The 27752-nt window shown below is 37.1% G+C and overlaps 2 protein-coding genes across 2 annotated transcripts in view; one reads left to right on the top strand and one right to left on the bottom strand.

Annotated features, from left to right (window-relative positions):
* LOC133529641 (ABC transporter G family member 20-like) overlaps window positions 1–27752 on the bottom strand; it is a 166037-nt gene that overhangs the window by 106980 nt on the left and 31305 nt on the right. The gene's annotated exons all lie outside the window — the stretch shown is intronic.
* LOC133529838 (uncharacterized) lies at window positions 5348–8170 on the top strand. Its single transcript, XM_061867648.1, has one exon. The coding sequence runs from the start codon at window positions 6688–6690 to the stop codon at window positions 7786–7788; it is 1101 nt and encodes a 366-aa protein (XP_061723632.1). The 5' UTR covers window positions 5348–6687; the 3' UTR covers window positions 7789–8170.

The raw sequence follows: 27752 nt of genomic DNA, 5'->3' as shown, positions 1-27752 counted from the left end.
ATTTGTTCCTGATTCTTGGGTATTTTGTATGTATTTTATATATATCGATGTCTGAGTACCCACAACACAAGCCTTCTTGGGCTTAGGCTTAGACAATTTGTGTAATAATGTCCTATAATATTTATTTATTTATAATAAACAAACTTACGAGTAAAGCAACAAAGAGTAAACACATACAACATAGAAATATAAGAAGAAAATATACCAAGAACACTTAAAGGCGTCGTAACTAGTCGTGCCCACAACGCCATGGAAAACTATAGGGGCGGTTTCAAACTAGCATTTTAAACGAGAATACGCGTACATGCGTGTACCCGTACCTATAAACCAAATGTAAGGAAAAGTAACGCGTGTGTAAGCTCGTACCGCCGAAACGACCGTATACGCGCGGAAAAATAGGTACGCTAGTCTGAAACCGCCGTAATTGTTACAGGGCGGCTTACGTGGGCAATGCGGCGGCCCAACGGCATTCGGAGATCGCCCACGTAGGACACTTCCATAGGTATCAAACGATTGAATTCACCCGCGCCGCGCCGCGCCGCTTCGCGTTCGTGAGTTATTCGCTCAGGTAAGACACTGCCTGTAAAAATAACCTCCATACTTTCGAGTAAGGTTTACATTATTTCGCTTGCGTCCCAGACATTGGCATGTAAGAGACGTTTTTATGTATTATGTAAAGCGTTCAAAGGCTTAAGATACTATGTGCAACTTGCTTACCCTAATAATGTTGATAGATTCCTCATTGTATATCTATTTAACTAGATTATATAACAAAATGCAGCATCCCATATTAGTGTATACACTATAGTTCGTTTTTTTACGTTAGAAAAAACGTAAACAATCTTGACATGTATTTTTATTGAAAATTATTGAAAACGCTTTTTGAAAATTAGTTTATATTGCTTATGAAAGCAAACGATTGTAAATAATCGATTACTTACGATTTATAAATAAATAAATAAATAATTAAATATTATAGGACATTATTACACACATTGACAAAGTCCCACAGTAAGCTCAATAAGGCTTGTGTTGAGGGTACTTAATAGACAACGATATATATAATATATAAATATTTATAAATACTTAAATACATAGAAAACACCCATGACTCAGGAACAAATATCCATGCTCATCACACGAATACATGCCCTTACCAGGATTCGAACCCGGGACCATCAGCTTCGTAGGCAGCGTCACTACCTACTAGGCCAAACCGGTCATAGGCCAAACCATTTATAATTGTTACATATTTGCTATGAGTTATTATTCAAAAGTGTTTTTTTTTATAAAATACACATCATGATCGCTTACCTTCTTTCTAATACTAATAAAACGATCTATAATAACATGCGAGCATAACACATTGATACATGTTCGAATTCACCCCGACCTCACGTAACCACACAGGCGGCACGTGACCCGGGCGCAAACAACTATGATTATCAATGTTAATATCATTATAGGAGTGTGGAGTGAGCCAGTCAAATAACTATGATTGTCATTGTACTTATGTAAGTATATTATTTTTATTTACAATAACAATATACATAATAGATATATACAGAGGATTACTATAACTAGCTTAAATCTAAAATAGGCCCTTGAGGCATTGTAACAAGGATGCTGGCAGCATTTCCTCCTTGTATCGCAATGCTGCTAGTGCTGATACGTTGTGCGAGAAAGCCGCCAGCTCTTCGGTCACCAGTTACGTCAACCAGACGCTTTGCAATTTCATTGTTATCATTGTTAATATCATTATAGGATGAAATGGTCTCTACCAACACCTAGAGAGATTCTAGCTGGGTGGCTGGATCAAGAGTCAGATGCAGAAGGTGGTAAACTTGGACACGGTGCGAATAGCCCGGCGGTTCCTCACTCTGCAGCCCTGACTACCGGCAGCTGGGGTCTGCCTAGCTGCTGGCGGCACCATAGGTTAGATTTTTATGTATTTTGTATTTTTTCGTGTTTTTATATTTTACTTTTATATGCATATAAAATAAATTTCGATAAACTGAGCGAGTTTGAATCGTGACCTCTAGTTTGAAAACGGCATGTCTTAATCCTTGACCCACCCTCTGCACGGTTCTCATACTAGTACAAATTTCCTCCAATAACATTTGAATCATTATTGAACAGTACCCCTAGTGTAAATATTTTCGACAGCGAAACGTGACGTACGCGTTTGCGTTAAGTGTCATTTTGTATGAGATTTTTGACTTTCCAAAACGTCCCGCTTGGCGCGCTGTTCAAAAACCCATACAAAATGAGACTTAACGCAAACGCGTACGTCACGTTTCGCTATCGACTAAATTTACACTAGGGGTACAGAGTTGCTTATGTTTTGTTTCGTTCGATTTTAAAACGTAACAAATCTAATACCATTGATTCAAATTTTATTGCCAATTTTTCTTGTATGGTTGGCCGCTAGAGACTATGTATGTACTGTATTTTTGCTTTCGATAGTTTCGAAAACTTTGTTAGAGCAATTGTGTTTATTTTATTAATTAGCCGTTACAGTATTTTATTATAAGCGCTGGTGGCCTAGCGTGCGACTTGCAATCCGGAGGTCGCGGGTTCAAACCCCGGCTCGTACCTATGAGTTTTTCGGAACTTATGTACGAAATATTATTTGAAATTTACTAGTCGCTTTTCGGTGAAGGAAAACATCGTGAGAAAAGCGGACTAATCCCAATAAGGCTTAGTTTACCCTCTAGGTTGGAAGGTCAGATGGCAGTCGCATTCGTAAAAACTAGTGCTTACGCCAAATCTTGGGATTAGTTGTCAAGCGGACCCCAGGCTCCCATGAGCCGTGGCAAAATGCCGGGACAACGCGAGGAAGAAGACAGTACATATTATATTATATACGTAATATAATAGTTATAAAATAGATAATGACCTCATATTGCTTACTGAGCATGTCTCTGTCACGGACTGTTGACATTGCCCCTATTTTCGGTGTGCAGATCACTTGTCTACTAAATGCCGCATATGCTCATTTAGACGACGGGCGAATATAGTTACATTGCGAATAATAGATTACATCCAATTCAACCGACTGATCAAATATGACACTTTAAACTCTCGCGTTTTGTACACATATTTAATGCAATTAACGGGTCTAACGCGATTTAATTTCATTATTTTACCGACCGATCAAATACCGCAATGTAATAAAAGTTCTAATACTGTCTAAGTGCGCTCACGTAATTGCAAATATCCATCAAAAATAACGTTTCCGTCTAGGGTGAATCGGTCATAATATAGAACCGCCGAAAACGGTTTTACCAATATTCTCAACTTTTGAGCAGAGAAAACACATAAGAACCTAAAACTATTTTAAACTAAACATGTGTTATTGTAGCAAAACAATTGTGTAAAATATAACGGGATGCTGCGGCTTGCGAAATTATATAGAACCCTAGAACGCCACGCTATCGTGTTTGTCGCTTCATCGTTAACCTTGTGGGAATGCACGAAGGTTGATATTGGGCTGTAGCCGCGCGCGTCAGTTCACGTTTTTGGCGCTTAAAGACGTCAAATTGATGTGAAATATTTTAGAGCCAGTTATAATTTTTGCTTACAAGATTGTATATTTTATGTTCACTTTTCTAAGCCGTGTTTGTATACGTACAGTATTTAAGCGTATTATAGATTGTTTTAATTTTTGGGTATTATTCAATGAAATAAATGTTTAGCTTATCTAATACCATCCTAATTATGATTGCTGACATGATTGAGTGTCCGTACATTATGCACTGTTGTGCGCTTCATAAGCCCAGTAACGATGATTTGTTGTGATTTTAGTTAGGCTGTTTATTGTTACTAACATAGTTTTTAAGTTTTATTGTACATAAGTCTCTTCGTCTCTTGTTTGCTGACGATGCAGCTTTTGTGGCTTCTGCAGCTGATTTGCAAAACATCATGGACAGGTTTTCCCGGCATGCAATTTGTTTTCCATGTCCATAAATGCCAAAAAGACAGTCGTTTCAGTGCAGGGCAGTGCGGAAACACCCAGAATACTGGTGGATGGCACAGCTCTGGAAGTCGTCAATAAGTTTTGCTACCTTGGGTCGACTGTGTCAAACAATCTCTCGCTTGATGCAGAGATCGATATTCATATTGGCAAAGCAGCGACCATGTTCGGGAGGCTACGTTCAAGGGTGTGGTGTAACAAACACCTCACTATTAGAACCAAGATGATAGTATACCATACTTGCGTTCTAAGTATACTCTTGTACGGAGCAGAAACCTGGATGACGTATGCAAAACAGGAGCGACGGCTCAACACTTTTCACATGCGCTGTCTACGCAACATTTTAGGCATAACTTGGCCTGCCAAAGTGACAAATCAAAGGGTTCTTGAAAAAGCGCAGCTGCCCAGGCTTGCCGCTCTACTCAAACAGAGACGCTTGCGGTGGCTGGGGCATGTGCACCGGATCGAATCCTCTAGAATACCTCGACGTGTCTTGCTTGGTGCAGTTGCGTATGCTAAAAGGAAAGTTGGAAGACCGATGCTGCGCTTTAAAGACTGAACTAAGCGAGACGTGTCAGCATTTGAAATCGACCACCATGCCTGGGAAACTTTAGCTGAAGACAGTGATGGATGGCGCATGCGTGTTGTGGAGGGGAGAAGGCTATGCGACCAAGCCTGGTTTAATACGTTAGATAGCAGAAGGTGTCGCAGAAAGCAAATCGGGACTGGAACCTCAAGTGGCATGAGCTTTCTCTGCCAAAAATGTGGGAGGTCGTGCCGCTCACGCATCGGCCTCTACAGTCACCAAACCCGTTGTCTAAACAGCAATGCTTAAATCGTCTGCAATAGACGCAAAGGCCTGTGATGATGTAATTTAATTTAATCTTAATTTATCTTAAAAGTTTAACAGCAAACGTATGCATGTGGTGGAGTCTTCGTAAACACTTCACAATGCGGAGTTTATTGGTGGTGGTCACAGATCATGTTACGATGTGTCAATAAGACAAGTCAAATAATCGAGATATGTGACGCGTGTTTATGCAGTACTAGACAGGATTGTTTGACTGACTTTGACTTTGACTTCGATATTTGACTATTTTGACAAACATGTTCTCTTTATGGAATCTGCAAACGGAATGGGAAATGTACGGCTTTTATGAATAATGTCAACAAAATGCAGGATTATGCGAGGGACCTGGGTAAATGCTTGCGGGGTAGGGGTTGCGATCCTAGGTCTGGTTCGTACCTGGTCCAACGTATATCGTTGGCTATTCAACTCAGGAACGCTACCGGTATTCGGGGAACGTTTGTGCCGGGTATACAGAGCGTCCCAAGACATTAAGGGAAAGTACCTTAAATATAAGACATAGAATATTTTGCTAAAAGGAGACTTTATTTTATTTTCAAAACTGAGTAATACTGCATTCAAAGATTTAAAAAAATAAGTTACTTTGTCTGGAAATCGTACCGACTCAAATGCGAAAAAAACACCCTGTATTTTTATGATGCCAATCGGAAGAATGCATAAAAAATAAGTCATCTCAGAAATATGATATCGCAAAAGAAATGAATACAGTAAAATTTTTGATTAAAATTTCAAGATTAGGTTTAATTCCCAGAAAAAGTAAGCAGCTATCAAATTTTTTTTAGAAATTCTTTGAATGCTATATTACTTACTTTTAAAGGCTTCTTTCAGCAAAATATCCTGTCTACGATATTTAAGGTACTTTCCTTGATGTCCCATAGTCTTGGGACGCCCTGTATAGTTTTTTTCCTTATTATAGATATTTTATTTTGTAAAAACTTATTTGCTTTAAATTTTGACGGTGCGTGTTGCAGATGACATATGTGTAAATGCACGTTTTATTTTCACAAAACGTAAGGTGGATGCGCTTTCTGTTGCTATTTTTGTTTATTCAATAAAGTTATTATCGAATAAATGCAGGATTGAATATTCTATACATTTAAGGTGCCGTATGTTCAGAGAGTGGAGTATTTTGAAAAAGCGAACCACGTTTTTAAAAAACAATACTGTTGGAAAAAATTTAATCGGCAATCTTGATGATATTCTTTAGGGGCTTTTTGACTTTAGGTCGATAGAAAAAAAAAAACGTCTAAAACGTCGTAGGTCTAAAACGCACTTTCAAATTTTTTTTACAATTTATGCACTATAGCTTAAAAATATGAAAATTGCTTATAAAAATGCGCAATTTTATTTATTAGGGAGCTAAGCGAATACTTTTTTCTTTTTTTAAACTTACAACATATTAAAATTCAAAAACTTGATATCCGCGGTCCCGAGAACACACATCCGTCTCGATCACGCTTCGCTGACGCTCAGTGAGAGTGAGATAACAACACACAATCTACGGGGCCTTAACAGATTTTTGAACAATATAAACTAAAATCAAAATTCACGCGCGCTACAAATGTTTTGCCATATTTTGAGATAAAATAATAAAAATAATATCAAACTAAATAATAATGATTTTATAGGTTATCTAGATTAAATATAGATAAATCGATGAATCGATAAATGTTTGATGAACCATCGTAAACATATCAGACTAGAATAGATAACATATAGTGTTATCTTCACGGGTAGATATAGATAAACTACTACTCGAATATTTATCAGACGATAATCCAAACCAAATGAAACACAACGTTTAACAGTTACTCTTGAAAAAAGTTAAATAATATTGACAAATATGGGTATATTTTGTGAAATAAATTTAAATAAACCTGCAGACGGAAAATATAAATATACCCCGGGAAGCATCGTATCAGGAGCGATAAGGTACTATTTAGATGAGGAGTACACGTTTCAAAGAATAACAATATCTTTGAAAGGACTAGGAAAACTACGCATACAAGACCAATCCAGACGGAGAAGAGATAAAAAATACAGATTCTGGAACTCTGAAGACTACGTCGATATAGATCATGTGATATACACTAATGAAAAGAAAGAACCGCTGACTATTGGACAATATGAAATGGATTTCAATTTCCAGCTACCAGAAAACGTGCCACCATCTTTGAAGTTTTATAAACACACTGGAAAATACAAAATTTGGTGTTTCATCAAGTATTATGTGAGAATTAAATTTGAAAGGCCGGGAACTTTAAATCTAAGTACACGGTACAAGAAGGAACTTAATGTTATATCTGGTGCAACACCTAGATTGTCAATAGAGCCGCTTATACACGGAGATCAAAAAAAGCTGCTAAAATTTACTTCTATTTGCTCTAGCAAAGGAGTTATAAGTGTTAAAGCAACAATAGCAAGTTCCATCGTGAAACCCGGTGAGAATATCAAAATAGATTGTGAAATAGATAACAATACTAGTGTTATAGTGAAAGGTATTAAAATCAAGTTGATCGAAGTGGATAAATACAGCATAGTTGGATATAATGAAGTGATGAGTAAATCAGATGTTGAAGGTGTGAATGTTAACTATGGAGCTATATTTGCTGGAGAAGCTACTACAGTATCTGCTGATCTGCCTATACCTAATAACTGTTCGTCAATAGAACATTCTAAAATGATAGCAAGAGATTACGCTGTAGGTATTATACTACTGCTTCCATCGCCTCATATTAATATGTATCTTGAAATACCTGTACAAGTCATTGAGAAATTGACAGATGATGAAAAGAATAATGATTTAACTGAGGAGGATGATTTCTCTATCGAAAATTCTGATGATCCGCCTTCATATTGGGAAGTTATGTATGAAGATAATAATATTAAGCCTGAAATTGAGACTGAATTTGATGGAGTTGAAACGTTGACTATAGAATATTGATTGAATTTGACGACCGGTATGGCCTAGTGGGTAGTGATCCTGCGTGTCCTAGGTTCGTATCCCGGTAAGGGCATTTATTCGTATGATGAGCACAGCTATTTGTTCCTGAGTCATTGATGTTTTCTATGTATTTGTACATTATATATATCGTTATCTGAGTACCCACAACACAAGCCTTATTGGCTTACCGTGGGATTTAGTCAATTTGTGTGAGAATGTCCCTATAATATTTAATTATTTATTTATTAGAGCAAAAACTGCTCTCGTCAGTTATTTTGATAGGTTGATTTATTTTCAATGTGTATATATTAAGTCTACTTATTATTTTAAGGGTTTCGCTGTAATAAGTAAACGTTTAGTAATAAAAGGTAAGTAACCACCATTGTTTTTTTTTCTTTTTTCATATTTAAACACAAAGCCGCTTCAAATTGATATTCGAATTATTTTTATTATTTGTTAACTCTGATATTAACATCTTTTAGCACTTTCTTCATTTCCTGATAACGTAACCTCAATCAGTTAGAAACTTCTTTGTTAGGATGAACTCATCATCAATTTCGTCATCTTCCAAAAATACATTATCATCGTTAGGTATACTAAGTATTATTTATTTAAGGGCCTGTTTAACAATGTTGGAGGGTAGAATAAGTTTTCTGCCAACAAACTGCTACCTATGCAGTTTGGCAGATATGAGATAAGTGACCATAGCCGATGTAACTTCTCTTTTATAAATAAATTAAATATCGGATAGCTAATTGACAAATAAATTAACTGCCAGATAAAACTTCATGCAAACCTCAGCACTTTATCTACCAGTTAAGCTTATCTGAAGCGAAACGCCGACAATGACTTTATTCGTCAGATAATTGGCAAGTAGCTTATTCAGGACTTGGACATTGTGAAACAGGCCCTAAGATGTCCGAAACAGTCCGAGTTCTTCCTACTTTAAATTATAACTAAATTATAACTATAAATACAAAAATAAATATCAACATTACTTAGACAATAATTATTAAAATATATAGTCGCGGACATTAATTGTTGTGCCATTTAGGGTTTACGTTACATTGGACATTTAATCTTCTTATTACTAGCGTTTGTCACGGCGTATTGCCACGGCTCATGGACCCCTGGGGTCCGCTTGGCAACTGATCTCGAAAATCGGCGTAGGCACTCATTTTTACGAAAGTGACTAACTTACGGAAACTAGGCCTTATTGGGATTAGCCCCGTTTCCTTACCATGTTTTCCTTCACCGAAAAGCGCGACCCGGGTTGAAAGTCGCACGCTCTTACCGCTAGGCTACCAACCCTTCTTCAACATTGGACGTTCATACCTAACGGTATTGACATCCAAATTAACTTGAACCCTAAATGGCGCAGCAATTAAAGTCCGTGACTGTACAGAGCCCTATAGCCACACTCCACAACTTTTTATAACAGCACGGGTATACGGGTATACCACGAGTTGGTATTCGACATTTACTCTAGCGAATGCGTGAACTCGATCGCATTCCCTCTCTATCGTATCAACTAAACTAACGGCTACTTAAAGCATATTGTGGTATTATAAGTACATACATGAATGTATCGTATGTCATAAAATTAACTAAATTTATTGCAAACATTTCTTAATAAGACAAAAAATAACCAACGAAAATTAATCGCATTCAAAAAATACACGCAGAATAAAAATAGGGTTTTCTAGATGAGCAATTTCATCTCATTATATTTTATGACCTAACATTAGGGTTTTATGAGCCAGATGCAATTTACATAGTCGCCATTTATGTCCAGATAATTAATAATGATTATAGCCATTATAAGACTGAGATTAAGAAATAAGTCCAGCACGTCATTTTTAATTAGAAAATCGTGATTTCGATCTGGGGCCTATTTACTCGTAACATACGAGTAGCAAACATATTACGTAGGTTGTTTTTGGTATGTTGTCAGAAAATGTTACTTAATACGTGTTTTTAATTTTGTCGCATTGCATATATTCTGTCCCTCACGGGCGCACGCGGTAAGCATATCTATACGATCCTACCATCTATGTACATAACACAATATTTTACACAAAAACACTAAAAGCAATTGGACGAGTTATCGGACTTCGCTTACGGTTGTTATGCCTCGCACATTTCTATTACTGCTATAACTATTTAAGCAAGCCATAGAAATGCATGCATCTTCTATGCCCAATGTACGAAGAATATTGAAAAATTCTTTTGTTTGCTCCATGACAACCGATATGAACGTTGAAATAAAAAGAATACGAGCGACTACGGTAGGTACAGTCAGCGTTAAAAGTAGCAGATCAGACTATGCGTCAAAGGAAAACCATTTTTTATTAGCGGACTACGTAGTACCAAAGAGAATTCCAAATAGAAGGGGGTTGTCGAAGAAAATTTTGTAGCGCACAGTAAATTTACTGCTATCTTTCGACACATGATTAAAACTTTTAGAACGCCTTTGATCCTTATTCCTCCACTGATAAAACATCTGGGGCCTTATTCGAGATGCACAACTGTCAAATTTCGCGTCCACATCAAATCAACACTTGATTCTATCGCATGTTGATTGTATCAAGTGTTGATTCTATCAACTGTGGATATTATCATTTGGAACAATCAAAACTCATTCATAGAAAAAATAATCAAACAAAAATCAACTTTGTTTATTACTACTATATAGTTTGAAATGGCTCTGAACTCGAAGTGGTTCGGTTTGATTTGATTGTCACCTGACTGTGGATTGCTAATGTCAAATTTTGACAAGTGTTGATTTTATTGCTAGACTTTATTGTCCATGGGCTTGGGCACCATCTTGGATTTTTTGACGTACGACAGGGAATACCCTTCCTTTCCTACAATATATGGCATAGAGTAAAGCGTCTTTTTTTTTAAACATAAGTTTACAGGAATCAGCGACATCTTGTATTCGATAGGATAAGTAATGCGCTATGAACAATGCGGCGGCGAGTAGTGAAACTGTACCTGACAACGTCAATCAATTAAAAAGTGACCACACAGTTGATGGTCGATAAAGGCGATTATTAATTGAATTTTAACGACAATAAAGAACTATTGACATGCGATCTTTTTGTTGAACCCACACCTACACGTCGAATAATGCTCGCTCCACATATTCTCCTATAAACGCTCAAAATTGTAAAAAAAATTGATGCAATTTACTCCGCACCCAGTCTCAAGTTGCTTCTAAACCACATTCACGAACCAAGTTGTAACCTAACACATCTGTAAATATAAGGCATATGATTTAGAGATAAAGTCCGTTTTTTTTTAAATTACGAGATGGTTCATGAATAACTTTATTACTATAAAAATAATACTACATTTGTCAAAAAAAATTCTGTATTGCGCTATTACATAATGCATAAAATTGATATAAAGATAGGTACCATAGTAGCTCGCTCACTTGGTCTATCAACAACTATTTTAATGCTCTTTGTACTCGTATACGCGACCCCATTGTATGTACAGTCGCCATCAGATATATCGGAACGCATGTATGAGATCTCAAATTATTAAGATAAGACCTACTGTACTGCCTATATTACTTACCAAGACCTAAGTACCTATTATTTATATGTACCTACACAAAGAGAATTCCTATGTTAAAAGGAGATTAAATACATATTTTGTTATTCAACTACAAATAAAATAAAAATTATCTTTTTCAGTTAACACATTTTTTTACCGATTTCTTTAATAAAATATAACATTAAAGTATTATGTGACTATATTTCATTGTCTTCGGTGTAGATTATTTACTGATGTTCCAATTTCCTGTATCAGTTTGGTACCAGAAAATATAAAAACTACACCTCTTCAAAAACTTTGCTGGTAGTTCGACATCTGTAAGTTTAAATATAAAACATGATAAAAACACTTAAGTCAAAAACGTATACATAAAATATTTGCCCTATATTCTGGTCGCTCGGTAGGGTGCTCAGAAGGCTTGGTGCATTTCCGCGCTGGTTAACAATGCTGATCCTCTGGTCACCAGAAGCCTATATAAGGCGCTCTCATAGAGCCACGCTAGTGCCCTAGAGTTTCAAATTCAACCCCAAGTGCCACAAATATGTAGTTAAGGGTTTAAATTCTGGATTAAGAACATGGAATACTGTTCGCTAGTAAGGCCATAGGTATTAGAAAAAAATAATAGTAGGAGACGGCCGTGGTCATGGTAGGTGGTACAGGTGGGCCAGGCAAGCTCTGAAATTATGCACCTATTTTACTATAACTTTGTTCACCTGTGTATATTTACTGTTTCCATGATAATCATTTTTAATATGTAGCCCGTGTAATCGGGCTGTATAATTGGTCTCATATTTTTTAACACAAAATCATAATTTTAATTCAATAATTAATGGTGTTTTACATATTAATCATTAATGTTTAATGTACCTATTTTGCAAAATTTTCTTGCATATAATAATATTGTTTACTTCAATTGACGTGTTTATTATTTTCGTTACTATGTCAACGTTAATACTTAAAAAATTATAACGTGAAGGTTGAGTCCGCAGTACAGTTACAGTTTACGTACATAGTGGCATTAGCACAGTCGGATTAGGACCAAACTCGAAATGTCTGAACAGTCATGAAATTTGGTATGTATATACGCCCCTTAAAGACCCCTTTTTCATGCCCACACCATTTGACATTTGGGGACCTTGAGGAACCGCAGCCATCTTGGAAAATGTGGACCATCCAGGAGAAATTCGCGTTTTACTCTAATTCTACGTTCTTTATTCAATAATCGTGTAAGGCAACATTCAAGCTTATAAAATTCTACATAAAATAGTTTTAGACATCTTTGCGAAAAAAAATGATCTTGCTTTAAAAAATACTTGCTAAACCCAGATTTAGCCCTTATACCCTTTCATGGGATATTCTCTTAATAGGAAACTTGGAAGAATAAAAATTCCACTTTTAACTATACATTTGTATATAATCTACCCCAATATCAATATTTTACTTGACTGCAACTTAACCAGAAAGTAGGGTTATGGGTATAAGTACTGAGGATTCAGGACAGCCTGTAGCTTAGAATACTGGACGGATTTTTTAAATGACGTATTATTTAGCCCTAAACTTTTTTCTTCCGTTAATTTTAGTAACTTTGTATTGCATAGCACTTGTATACTAACTGTGGATCTACTGATGTCTGTTTTACTGTACTCCGCTCAATAGTTTAGGCGCTAGAAGAAAAAATATGATTTAATATTCGGAGTCCTCTCAAGGCGGCTGTATTGATTTTTCTTTAATAGAACAAGTAAAAGTAGGTTGTGAATGGCAAGAAGAATATAACGATATGTCATTTAAAAAAATCCGTCCAGTATCCTAATACCTAGCTACTGGGTGTACTGAAACATCAGTACTTACACCCATAATCCTTCTTTCTGGTTTAGTCGCAGTAGAGTAAAATGTTAATATTGGGGTAGACCACGTACAAATGTATAGTTAAAAATAGAATTCATATTCCTCCGAGTTTCCTTTTAAGAGAATGTCCCCTGGAAGTGTATAAGCGTTAAACTTAAATTCAGCAAGTATTCTCTATAACAAGATGTATTGTTCCGCAAAGATATCGAGGACTTTTTTGTGTAGAATTTAATAAGTTTTAATGTTGACTGTTGTGTTGATGGTACACATTTTCCAAGATGGCTCGGATTCCTCGAGGTCCCCAAATGTTAAATGGTTTGGGCATGAAAAATATATACATGCCTTTAATTTATATACATAATAAATTTCATGACTGTTACAGAGATTTCGAGGTTGGTCCTAATTCGATTATGCTACATTGTGCGTCCGCAGCAAATTCGGTTCTCCATACAAATGTAGTTACGCTCTCATTTTAAATCGACTTGCTAGATTGCTCTGAAACTTTGTACTTACAATAGGATATGGTATGTCTATGCCTATAATTAATTTAAAACATAAATGTGAAATGAGAGCCAATTAAGTTCAATATTAAGAATATGTGTCGTTGTTGACTCGCCGACAACGGAATTGAGATCTATATGGGTGCCATGTTCTGTGCTGTGTAGAAAATCCTGAAATTATAAAGGATTTGTCTTGGCTAGTTTTTACGTATAGGCTACGTATCACCGAAACGTCACAAACACCACGAAGGTTCGGCTTGTACGGGCCCTCGTTTTTCCTATATTCTTATACGCTGCGGAGACCTGGACTATCCGAAAGACAGAGGAGAAGACGATAGACGCCCTAGAAAGAGGAAAATGCTGGGGATATCCTGGACCGAGTTTCGGACTAATGTCTCCATCCTTAAAGAACTCCGTATCAAGCAGCGCCTTCCGACTCTCGTAAAGACCCGCATACTCAGTTTTTTCGGTCACGTCTCGAGGAGGAACAACGACTCCATAGAGCGTCTAGTGGTGCAGGGTAGAGCAAACGGAAAAAGACCGCGCAAAAGGCCACCTATGCGATGGACTGACCATATCAAATCTGCCATGAAGGGTCCGCTGAACGCATTTGCCAGAATGGCCCCCAACCGCGAAAAATGGCGAGAAATCGTACGGCAAGCAACATCTGCGCCTGATATCAGCAGTTGACCACGACGCTCTGCAAAGAGTACAACGACAAAGAAGAAGAAGACGTATCATATTTGTCTAAAATTTGGTTTGTTGGTACACACACAAGGGATAGTCTCTAGCTAGGTACGGGCAGCCACACTCGTCAGCGCGACGGCGATATTTTTTACCTTTTACCTAAAAATCTCAAATTTGTGTACGGGCTCAGCTCCTGTTTCGTCTTAAGCCTAAATTTAACAGATTCTGACTCACAGGCTTTGAGCATGCTGTTGCGCTCGTTTTCAAATTTTGATAAAAAAAAACTAGCCAACACAATAAATGCTTGTTTTTCCGCATTCTTCACTATATCTCCCTGTCTCACTACTATCTGACCTTCTAACCCAGAGGGGAAAATATACCTTATTGGGGCTACTCCATCTTCCTCATGATAATATATTTTACTTTACTGAAAAGCAATCGGTACATGATACAAGATGCACATTGTTAAGAGCCGGGGTTAGAACCCACGACCATTGGTTTTAAAATGAAGCTTCGTATATAATTTGTATTTTTATAATAAATCTGTTTTCTTGTTGACATTTTGTGGTATTGTATTGCTTTATGTTAATTGTCAAGATATTTCTTTCATCCTGGACAATTGTCACATGCGTCACATGTACGTTTTTATGATAGATCTACATCGACGCAACTGCATGTCATTGTCAAAGAGCATATAATCACTACGTTTTAAGAGATGGGACTTCCATACTAGCGAGTGGAATCAGTTTGTTTCGCAAATCATTACCAAAATGTACGACAAAGAACTGTCAAAGAACCATAGTACCAACATAAGCGATTTAAATAGTGTAGTACGCTACACGCCTACGATTCTTATCGATATCGATAAAATGGGGAGGGTTGAAACATAGGCTCCTGTCTACAAATTTTGTACTCGAAATCAGGTTAGCATCGAGTCCACATTTAAGTTGTATGTTATATAGTGAATAGTTCTTAATTGGACTACTATCTGGTCGGGCTTAATGTGGACCCGAATTATTTTAATACAGTTTTTAAGTCGTGTTTTTTTATTTTATTAAATGCTTGATTTTCATTATGATGTGCACATACATGTTTGAATAAATGTAACTTTTCTATGATGATAGGAAGATGTATCAGGTCTTCGTTCCCAACAAATTTGGCCCACTGCCTGCATCTGAAAACATACAGCCTTGGAAAAACATGACTTTATCTACAGTTTATATTCCATGTGTTTGCTAATGAGATGATCAACTGATTATTTCGCGCTAATATGCATCTATAAATCATGTTTTTCGGCATCCAGTTATCAACAACCCTTTATCAATGCTTTAACTTTTTATGTATTTATATGTCTGTTAATCATGAGAACGGGTCTGGCCTTGTTGGCAGCGACCCTGCCTATGAAGCCGATGGTCCCAGGTTCAAATCCTGGAACGGGCATTTATTAGTGTGATGAGCATGAATATTTGTTCCTGAGACATGGGTATTTTCTATGTATTTATAATTACTTATAAATTAGGTCTATGTACATATATATATATACATTATTGCACAAACTGACTTAGTACTAAAGTATGAATGGCATGTGTTGTGGGTATATATATATATATATCGTTGTCTAAGTACCCACAACACATGCCATTCATACTTTAGTACTAAGTCAGTTTGTGTAATAATGTCCTATAATATATCTTTATTTATCATAAAAACAGAGATTAATTTTGTTACATTTTAGGTTAATATATTAAATAATCACTAGATAAAAAAAATATGTTAACTAATGACCATTAATGCATAAGTAATAGATAATTTATGCATTATTAAGCTTCGACGAATTAATTATGGTCATATTGCATGCTAGTTCTAAGGAAATTTCACATATTTTATTTAATTATTTACACTGATATACAAATAAAACTACAGTTATCGATAGTTATAGTACATCCCTAGTTCACAACGAAAAATAATGTAAAATATCTAATTTTCGATGTGTTTATAGCCTGCTGACCCAAAATAAGGTCTAAAGTATCTAAAGCAATACTTACCAGTCTTCATCCAAGGGAAATTTCGCCATAAAAACCCTTTTTTCGTGATTTTCTCGAGTGTCTCGCTTGCCACATATTTCACACTTAGTAAACCGTTTTCTCGCTGGCATTGTAACAAACTCGCTCTTTACTCTGATCACGGTTGACTATTTTAGATTTTTGCACTAAATAATAAAGAAATTACACGAAATACCCGAACAAAACATTGAAGCCTTCAAAACAAACAAAGCAATTAGGCTGACAGTAGACTTGATGTAAACTTGACAGAATAAATAGCACTGACGTTTTCTTTTTCTTCGTTGGCAATGATTTGCGAAACAAATTCCATACAAAACTTTTTTCTTCCTAGTTGCGTCAGCCTGATCGGAATTTGGCAGCTAACTCCATCTTGCGTCCAGTAGAAGAATCAAAATCGTACAGGTAAAACTACTCTCTGCCTTAGGATCCCCTTTTAAATGTCATAAATCCAAACATGGCAGCCATACCCATCGACAAAAAAGTCTACCGTTGATCTAATTTCATTTGACAGTTAACTAATACGTATTCGACACGCTTATATTTGACAACTAGAATCCTGACTAGAGCTGGGACTGCGTACCAAAAGTACGTCTCTGTTACTCGTACCAAAAGTACGTCTAAAATACCAGTTTTACGAGTATGACCCCCAATAGGCAGTTTACGTATTTGCCGTGCTTAGGCGTCTTACAAATAAGGATTATTTATACAAATATCGACTTATTATTTCGGTAAGGGTCGGAAATATGGTGACGTTTTGAGTGAAGGCTATGAATCTATTGTCATATTTTTGTTATATATTATTACATTATTTTTAGATACAACAGACACCCAGACGACCATCTGTTAACAAAATTTTATTTTACCTAAAGTAACGGTAAGAATGGAGGTACGAGGTGATAAAAGTTTCATATTTGTTTTATTTCAGAAATCAAAGTCCGTACTTTTAAATACTCGACAAGCTAAAAGTAGTCTATTACAAATAACCTGTTCCAAAAACTATTCCGGTACAACGCCCCGCCTCTAGTGTGGATATTGTTCACTGACAGGTGGTGATAATAGCAATTCGACAAGTCACAATATTTCTCACATCAAATGGAAATCAACACGAAACGTCACTTTTAGCATGTCGAATAAGGGCCATTAAATATCAAAAAATGGCGCTATCTTACCGGGCATCAGCTAAAGGTTGTGGCGCCATCGCTCGAACCTCACGATGACGCCATACCTTTGGCCTTTGATCTATTAGATGGCGCCACTTTTTGATATCAGTGAAACATAAGTGAAACAATAAGGATCAAAGTCAAATGGCGTTCTAAAAGATAGCTGTAAATTGACTGTGGCTACAACATTTTCTTCAACAATCCACCTCCATTTCAAATCCCCTTTGGTAGTACTATGGGTATTACACATTCTGCCAAAAATGCCGTATATCATTTTGGAAAAGAGGTGATAAATAAATAAATATCATAGGATATTATTACACCAATTGATTTCCCACGGTAAGCTCAATAAGGCTTGTGTTGCAGGTATGTACTTAGACAACGATATATATAATATAAACATATGTATAAATACTTAAATACATAGAAAACATCCATGACTCAGATACTCTTCAAAAAGTTAGATCAATTTTTATCAAACATGTCTAAGGACCATTGCGAGGAAATTTGCTTTCATATAAAAAAAAGGCAACAAAATCGGTCCATCCGTTGGAGAGCTACGATGCCACAGATAGACAGACAGTCATTGGCGTCAAACAAAAAACACCCTCTTTTGGCGTTGGGGGTTAAAAAATAAATAAATCGGTGTAATAATATAATTTACAGTACATATGGGGCTACTTTATAGCACTAGTGCGAGAAGTAGCATATTATGTTACTGTGTCGAACATTTAAAGGGCCATATGTACTGTAAAACGTTGTACGATACATGTGCGAATAGGTAATTCGCAACTCGTGTCGATTTAAAACACTCCCTTCGGTCGTGTTTTAATTTATCGCCACTCGTTTCGAATTTCCTATTTTTCGCACTTGTATCGTAATGTACTAATATGTATAATAAACATAGAAATAAAAGATTCCGATGTTTTGAAAAGCTCCTACATTTTTAAGTCATCGTTATCCTAGACCTTTATCCTTATTTGGGGTCGGCCTTCCTTGTCCTAAGCCTCCAGGAGGCGCGATTCCTGGTTAGGTTCTTGTCGATATTTTGTTCTTTAAGGTCTTTTTGGACCGTCGTCAACCAAGTGCCGGGAGGCCTTCGGCTTCGACACTTCGTCGACGGCAAGTTTAAGGCTGTCTTGAGGATAGGGTCTTAGGGTCGTTTTTGTGTATGTCGAAAGGCCGAATTTAGAAGAGGGCAACCGGGGCTACAGCCCCGGGGCCTCCACAATAGAGACTTTGGAAAATTTTATTTGCACGAAGCCTCCAGACCTCTAAATCCGGCATTGTATGTCCGTACCATCTACGTCGTTTTTCAACAACTTTCTCGTTAATAGGAGCGACTTTAAAGCTGCCTCTGACGTATTCGTTCCTTACTTTATCCATTAGAGTGACGCCCGCCGACCATCTTAATGTGCGCATTTCTGCAGAATGGAGTTTGTTTAGGTGTTATTTAGTAGTGGCCCAGAATTCGGAACCGTGGAGTATGGCGGGTCTAATCGCGGTCTTATAATATAAGAAAAACTATATTATAGTTTTTCTTTTACCCTCAGTGGCATTTTAACATCGCACATTACTCCCGTGAGCCGTTTCCATTTTAACCATCCCGCAGGTGTTCTATACTCGACGTCTATCGATTTTTCTGAAGTCGTTTACTTACTTGAAGTCGGTTAAAAATAGCATTGGCCGATCGGATAGTTACGATGCGTTTTTGTCTGCTACTATCGATGCTGACTGTACATGCTCGTTCGAATTGCTGGCTTCCAATCAGTAAAATAAAAGGTCTAACGTTTAAATTTTAAATTTATGAAAAATGGGGTTATTTTTAAAATAGTTTCTTTTAAATACCGAATTCCGACGGGTTTATTTTAGATTTAAGCATTTATAAATAACGTTTTGCAATAAATTAATTGCATAAAAGGATTAACTGATGTCCGCGAAACTATTCGCTTTGCAAAGCTATTCGCTGTTCGGATATCAACTGTAGCATTACTCCTTCCTCGTAATCGCGGCAGTAATGCGGCGGCGAATGCCACTCATTTTATCAAGGAAATTGACAGATCTATAACTCTGTATCTTAGCACAGGAGCGCCGCGACAGTATCTCGCGCACGTCATAGACTACGCATCATGTTCTACTTATACTAATTAGAGAGAGATGGGTAGTTAATCTCGCGAGATACTGTCGCGGCGCTCCTGCGCTAAGTCTACTGAAGGTTGTTTAAATTATCCCTAAGAAACAATCCTTTGTCTCTCGTCGCGTACAAAATCGTAATTTGGCAACTTTCCTATAATTTAGTATTCTACGCTTGTTTGCCGAGGTTATGAATACATCATGAAGTATAGCGTATTCTGATCAACTCTGTCGTAATTTTCCGCCGTCATTCGGGTTTCATCGTCCTGTGGGACTGTACAGATTAGGCTTGTGCAGAAATTTATATTCGAAAAAAAACAAGTGAGGAAAGGCACGTAAAACCACAGGTCTAGAATGTATGATCTCTTATCAAGTATCAAAAGTGCGACAAAAATCAGAATGATGTCAAGTGTCATTGGAAGTGTTGAATTTTTGTTGAACTCAGAAAGATTTTTTATCGGGTTACTTTATAGGGAAAACTACGTTAAAAACCGGGCAAGTGCGAGTCCGACTCGCGCACGAAGGGTTCCGTACCATTGTTTATATAAAAGGCAAAAAAAATATGTTTGTTGTATGGGAGCCCCCCTTAAATAATTATTTTATTCTGTTTTTAGTATTTGTTGTTATAGCGGCAACAGAAATACATCATCTGTGAAAATTTCAACTAGCTATCACGGTTCATGAGATACAGCCTGGTGAGACGGACGGACGGACAGCGAAGTGTCAGTAATAGGGTCGCGTTTAACCCTTTGGGTACGGAAGCCTAAAAATGTCATGTTTTTGAATTAAGGGAAAAATTGAATCATTTACACTTCCGGCAGGACTCGAACCTGCGACCATTGGAACACCGGTCCAACCACTAATGGCAACTGAGTCACGGAGTCCTACCAGATGTGTGCAAATCTTTCCATTCCTTCTTAGGCTGATTTTAGGGGGTTTAAAAATATGGTATTGCTTGTAAACGTTACTGCTTGATAAATATTATGGTTACTAGCCTACATGGTGTCCCACTTCTGGGCAAAGGCCTCCCCCCCTCGATCTCCATCAGTCTCGGTTTTGAGCAATCTCCGGCCAGCCGTTGAGCTATGCGTCCAGTTCATCCCGCCATCTCCACCTGGGCCTGCCAATTACCCGCCCATCTTGCGGCGCCCAATCTGTGGCTTTTTTTGCCTACCTCTGGTGCATGCGGCTGACATGGCCGGCCCAGTACCATTTAAAATTAGTTTATGTTTACGAGTATAGTTGAACCCGCGACCATTCAAGGACAAATACAAAATGAAAGTTTCTGTCTTTTCCCTATACTGTGTCTGTAATTTCCCCGTGGAAAAACGTGACACGCCAAAATTGCGGCAAACTCATATTTCTGGTTCATTGGGTACACAAATAAACATATATTAATGGACTATTGACATTGATGTAGGCTAGTTTTTCTTAAACATATGGAAAAACATAAACATTCGAATTCATAACGAACAACATTAACAAAAAAAGCAAGCGTTAATTGTATTACAGAATCTAATCAAGTAATCATATCAATTATGCATAAAATCTTACGTGACAAAATCTGCAACGACGCAAAAGGCTAGTCAGTCAACCATTACGAGGTAACATTAATATAATAATGATAATGCACAATCACGGACTTTTAAACGCTATGCCTATTGCATATAAACACGCCATCATAAATCTTATTGCAATGCATGAAGGTCTATATTACATGGTATCCGTGCGCGTCTGTGGATGTTTTGGCTGTCAAAGGGCAACCTCTCACTAGCGTCTTTTGAGCGTAATCAGCGCGCAGTTGCGTCAAGGTTGCGTCGAGCAGCTGCCATAGGCTACGCTACTACTACTACGCCTAGACGCTATGACTAGACGCTGACGTTCGGGAGACGCTGGTGTGGGGTGGCCCATTGACAGCCAAAACATCTACAGTCGCGCACGGTTACCATGTAATATAGACCTTCATGCATTCGAATAAGATTTATGATGGCGTCTGTTTTGTTTTTATATGCATAACCAAATTCGCTTTAAACCTAAGACTATGCATGGTGGGCGGCTGCTTCTCCATAAACGTAGTTCGTTTGACTTTTTTAAATTTTGATTATTATAAGATTTAAGAGCCATAAATAAATTCCACGCCTAGAAAAATCTAAAAAAAAATTTTTTACGAAGATGCATGTCAGACCAGATCATATAACACGTACTTTTATTATTTATATTTATGCTATATATAGGTATTTTATATAGTGATATTTAGTTATATAATTGTATTAATTGTGATATGCCTATTATGTTAACTTTTCATGTCATTATAAATTTATTTTTTGTAATTTTATTGATTATAAATTTGCACGCTTGCAGAAAACCTAATTTACTCTGTATATGTGTATTAAAATAAAAGTAAACAAACAATTTGTACATTTTTGGGTCGTTTTAACATTTATTGGTTAACCAATCAAATACAAAATCGCCTGAATCTGTCCATAAACGACCTGACTTTAAACCTACATTATATTATCATGTAATGTTTTCATCTTTAATTTACATCAAATTGTGAAAAACATTTTCTGTAATGTTAATATCTGTAGAGGAAAATTAAGACTACGTTTGGAGAATCCGTCCCCTTTCCTCTTGAAGACCACGTACACGCACGTTCTCACGGCAATCTATTGAGCGTCACTTTACGTGTTAATTTGACATAAAACGGCACACGGACATGAATAATGTAAAAGATAATATGTTTTGAGCACGCTAGTTCTCAAGGTGCTATATCTACGTGTTTCAAACGCTACCTTAATAATCTTCTGCTCTTAAAACATCGAAATTAATCGATCAACATTATCATCTACAAATTTAATATTTTAAACAATAATGTGTGTAACCACTTGTGACACAGTTCTAAAGAAAAAATAAAACACCGATATATAAGTATTTAAGTAAATACATGTATATTTTCATAATTTTAGACGAGTTAATACAATAGGTTCTTTACGTCATATTATCCATAAGTACCTAACCTTATGCGCACTTTTGAAAAAATTTATCGTCAAAAAAGGTGTTTTTGTACCAAAAAACAACTAATGCTAAACGATGACGGCGCAGTAAACAATTAGATGAACCACGCTAGAACGATCCGGGTCTGGGCCGAGGCGTCGTTTTTTTATCATAAGTTACACTGCTGGGCCTCACCTGGGGCCAGTTACAGCTTGAGGTATGAGTGGGGTCAGTACGACACTGCCAAGTAGGAAAAGAAGAAAGAGAAGAGAGATAGAAGTACAGATGACAGAGAAGAATAGAGGAGAGGAGTGCTGAGACGTCCGACACTTCTGTTTCCTATAGGTATCACGTCATCACCGATCATCCCGCCATAAAAAATGAAGTGTCAGACGCCTCGGCCCGCTTGCTTTATTGTATCAGATTTTGCTCATCTAAAGATGCATGTAAAGTTTAATTTGTAATAAAATTACTCCAGTCCTTCAATCCATATCCAACCCTTTCCAATAAGAACTCAATAATATTTTTCAATCACGAAGCGTCTGGTTGACGTAACTGGTGACCGAAGAGCTGGCGGCTTCCGCGCACAACGTATCAGCATTGCGATACAACGAGGAAAATGGAAATGCTTCCAGCATCCTTGGTACAATGCCTCAAGGGCCTATTTTAGATTTAAGCCAGTTATAGTAACACCACTATATATTCATTTTGTATATTTATATCTCCAAAAAAATATTTTATAAATATCCCCTAAAAATCCTTTCTACCACCGTTACCCACATTAATTCAAAGCCTAATTATCTCAACGCATATCCTAAACTCATAAAGGACCCTTCTTTAAGCCCTTAGTCGTCAAGTGCTTTTGGTTACAAGAACCTTTTCGCCATAATGCTTTTATTGGAATGTATATAAAGTACCTGGATTGCTATTGCAAATGCTTAACAAGCGCGTGTGAGTTAATAGTAGATTGTTAGCCAAGGGAGTGCCAAGGTAGTTTGGCGCCAATAGACCGATGCTGAAATGATTCCTTTAACCCGAGCTAAACACTCTACTTTTCATTTCGAATACGAGGAAAGTAACATTAAATACATGTGCATTTATAAATCGCGGCTAAGTACGTCCATAGGCAACGGTGACTGCTTACCATCAGGCGGGCCGTATGCTTGTTTGCCACCGTCGTGGTATAAAAAAATAAAAAAAGTATTTCAGTAGCATTAAATTCACAATTTAGGTAAAAATATCTTTATTTATGGAATGGAAATTGTACAACAAATCCATTAGAACCAAAATTTTAATTTCTTATCAAAAAATACATATTTAGAAAGTACAGTGCGCTCTCGGAAACGTATCATTTTCTGCACACTTTTTAGATCAACAACGAGCGACTTTCAGGGCGTGAGCCTAATATGAAGATATTTTAAATCATTAGCCATATTTCGCGAAGTGAATAAGTAAGTCATATTGAATACCTTTTTTGTATGGGACCGATCTCAAAATCGGAAGAATTTTAGCGGTCCCATTTCCATAGAACTTCCGATTATCCAAAAATGAAGTGTGCAAAAGGGAAGACATCACGTGCATGTCATGAGTGCGAAAGAGGCAGGCTATAAATGGAAAAACGTGACCAATGTTTACCTTCGGACTGCTTCAATATACCAAAACGTGAGATTTTCATATCGAGACAACATTAATCTTTTCAAGTTTTGGCCTTGCAAATATAATCTACTTTCCGTATGATTTTTTTTCATAGCAATTGCCCTTGATTAAAAACTGTCAAAAATTCAATAAAAATACTACTATTTTGCGTTAGATCCTTACGGGCCTTATGGGCACTAAGAATGGTTCTATTTAAGCGGTGTCACTCACGAATTCGAGCCAACCATGCAGTCTAACGCAAGTAGGTATTTACGATCAATCGCGCGCGTGATGCGAACTCGTCAACTAATCGCGTTGTGGCGTTAGACTGCACGATTGGCTCGAATTCTTCTGCGTAACACCGCTGTACAGGCCTTATTCTTATTGCCTGTAAGGCCCGACCTTAGATACACATATATATCGATGCTTAAATCCTTCTTAGGTTCATGACAGTGGGTCAACCGCGCTCACTCACTAGAATAATACATTAATAATACCGACACAGCATTGAACAGCCTGTTCTGTTCTGACGCACGACTTGGTATTGAGATAGTTTACTCAAAGGTTACCGACTTGCCAAGGACGACAGCTTTGCCATTTTATATTACGTTATGTAAAATCTTTGGAAACTTGTAAAACTTCGTCAATCGTACAGTCGAATACATTTCTTCACCTTTTATATATTTTTTATTCTACGTCGGTGGCAAAAAAGCATACGGCCCGCCTGATGGTAAGCAGTATGCGTATTAGCCTATGTACGCCTGCAACTCCAGATGATTTACATGCGCGTTGCCGACCCTAACCCCCTCCCTGCCCTCGTTGAGCTCTGGCAACCTTACTCACCGGCAGGAACACAATACCATTAATCCATTGCAATAAGGTAAAAAAATGTATACATATTTATGAACTCGACTGTACATTGATAAAGCCAAATAGAAAAAAAAAACGGCGTGACAGATTCTACGACAAGTCACATGACTATTTCCCATAGACTTATGGCGTTATTCATAAACGCGTTACTGGCCTAAATTAGCTATGAATCGTTTATCTTTATCTGTCATTTTGACTTATGTATTTGTAAGAAAGGGATAAAACGTAATTTAACTAAATCAGTTCCGTAAAGTTTTATGAATAAGGGGGTTAGTATTGTCAATAGACGGGGGCCATACGCGTGCGTACGTAAGGGACAGAACATACGCACTGCGACGAAATCAAAAACACCTTGTAACATTCCTTGCAACATACCAGAAACAACCTACGTAATTTGGTCGTGTTCATTGTTCCCCACCACAAAACGGTGGGCAACAAAAACGTGCGCTACGTCACTTAGGACTTTTTAGAAGTAGGCAGAAAGGAAGTGAGGCTATGACAAGGACAAACAATAATAGCACTTTCTCTGCTACTAATACTGAAAGTTCCATATGACCATCCCGTTCGGTCATTGTATGTACAAAAAGAATAAATCTGAGAAACTAAAATATTTTGATGGTAGGATCGAAAATCTAACGATACTGAATGCGATAAGCCCAAAAGCCAAGAACAGTAAAAAAAGGTTTCCAAGACTTTTTGAAAAATAATCAATACTCATAACAAATGCTTAGAAATAAAACTACGATTAGAATAAGCTTTGTTAGTCAGGTGATCGAGTTCTAGTCTCGCCCAAGTTTTCTACTTTTCCCTTATTTCCAGGCATTGTGTTATCATATTCATTTGCAGACGTTTATGCTTAGTAGGTAATTAATCAATAAATTTCACAGCATACAGCACTTCCCAAACTATGGGTCGGGCCCTGAAACTACTAGGGAATATGAGCGTTACCAATAATATTTTATGGCCCGGTATGGTGGGTCCCGAATTTAACAATTTTGTTAGGTGAATCAGAGCCTAGTCAACTTTGGGAATCACTGACTTAAGGATGACTCACGCTAGACCAGGCCGGGACGTCACGTTTCTATGATGGCTGCTCGGTGATCACGTGGTGTCATAGAGAAAATGAAACGCCCGAAGCTCCGGCCCGGCCCCGGCCCGGTCTAGCGGTAGTCATCCTTTATGATGCTTCTTTGTCAAAGCCTGTTGCATCGTGCATGCTAAATGCACAAGTTATTTTTAGAAAACCGGTAAAATACGTTCTTTAAAAGGAGCAAATTGGTCAACAACTTCATAAGGTCGTTTTGCATTAAACTTGGTCGTTATTATGATTTTAAAATCTGTTAAGGTTTTGATATTGATAATACGTATAAATTTGATTGATTGATAGATTGATGCGGTCGATCGCTGATTGGTCCTCGAAAATGCACTGTGAGATCTGTGAGTTGTGTAAGGGCAGTTTAATACGACTACGAGCGTAAGTACCAAATGTAGGCAAAAGGCGTAAAAACGAAATGTAGAGAAATATAACGCGCGGGTAAGCGTGGTGGCGAAATGACCGTAATGGGTGGTATTGGCTACGTGCAAAGGGCATAGTGGAGGTATATTAAAGCGATCGCAGCGAATGCCGTGGTAAAAATAAGCACAAACGAAGGTTTTTAACATTTCGTACCTGCAAGTTATATGCTCGAATTGACTTTTTATTTACGATAATTCCTGAGAAGTTATTTTTTTTTTTATGAGTTCTTTATTTAACATAATTTATTACAATGTAATTACTCAATCTAATAACAGGGTAAAATATTGAGGAGTAACAGGGAGAAGTTCATTTAAATTGTAAGGTGTAAGTAATCATTTAGTGCGAGTTTGGAGATCGTAGGTTAGAATCTGTGCAGAAAAAGAGGATCATAGAATGTATTGGTACCATATTAAACTTTTAACAAATTGTAAAATCAAAATATTGCTCGCTGTTCATAAAAGGTGTCCGTAATATTACCTGATTGTGTTGGTAACATATTAAGAGAATAATAACCGAAGTATTTGTGATATTGATATGTTCCAATATCTGCAGGACACGTAGCTCGCATGACAGATAGAAGATGGACAAGACGGGTAACTAAATGGGCGGGCCCTATAGGAAAAAGAGGCCAAGGGAAACCCAAAAACCGCTGGATTGACGAAATTCAAAGAATTGCCGGTAGAGACTGGAAACTTAAAGCACAGGTTGGAAACAGACGGAGAAGGCCTTTACCCAGGTCGTGCAGTAAAGAAAAAAAATCACTAAATAAAATTATTTTGTACAAAACTATATGTAAATTAGCATGGAAATAAATGGCTATATTATTATTAAATGAGCATTTTTTGAAAACTTTTATTTACACAAGAGTCTTACTCTTAAATATATGATGATAATGATATTATACATGGAAAACGAATATGCATAAACATAAAGTCGTCAGAGATCAAGGGAAGCCATATTAGTCACAAGAGGTTTAAAATTAGCATAAAATATTATA

Source organism: Cydia pomonella, chromosome 21, assembly GCF_033807575.1.
Source record: "Cydia pomonella isolate Wapato2018A chromosome 21, ilCydPomo1, whole genome shotgun sequence".
NCBI classification, from domain to species: Eukaryota; Metazoa; Arthropoda; class Insecta; order Lepidoptera; family Tortricidae; genus Cydia; species Cydia pomonella.
This window is presented reverse-complemented; position numbering and strand designations above follow the sequence as displayed.

Bases quoted from the DNA above. Each gene is read 5' to 3' on its own strand.
- LOC133529838 (XM_061867648.1), top strand. From the start codon at position 6,688: ATGGGTATATTTTGTGAAATAAATTTAAATAAACCTGCAGACGGAAAA.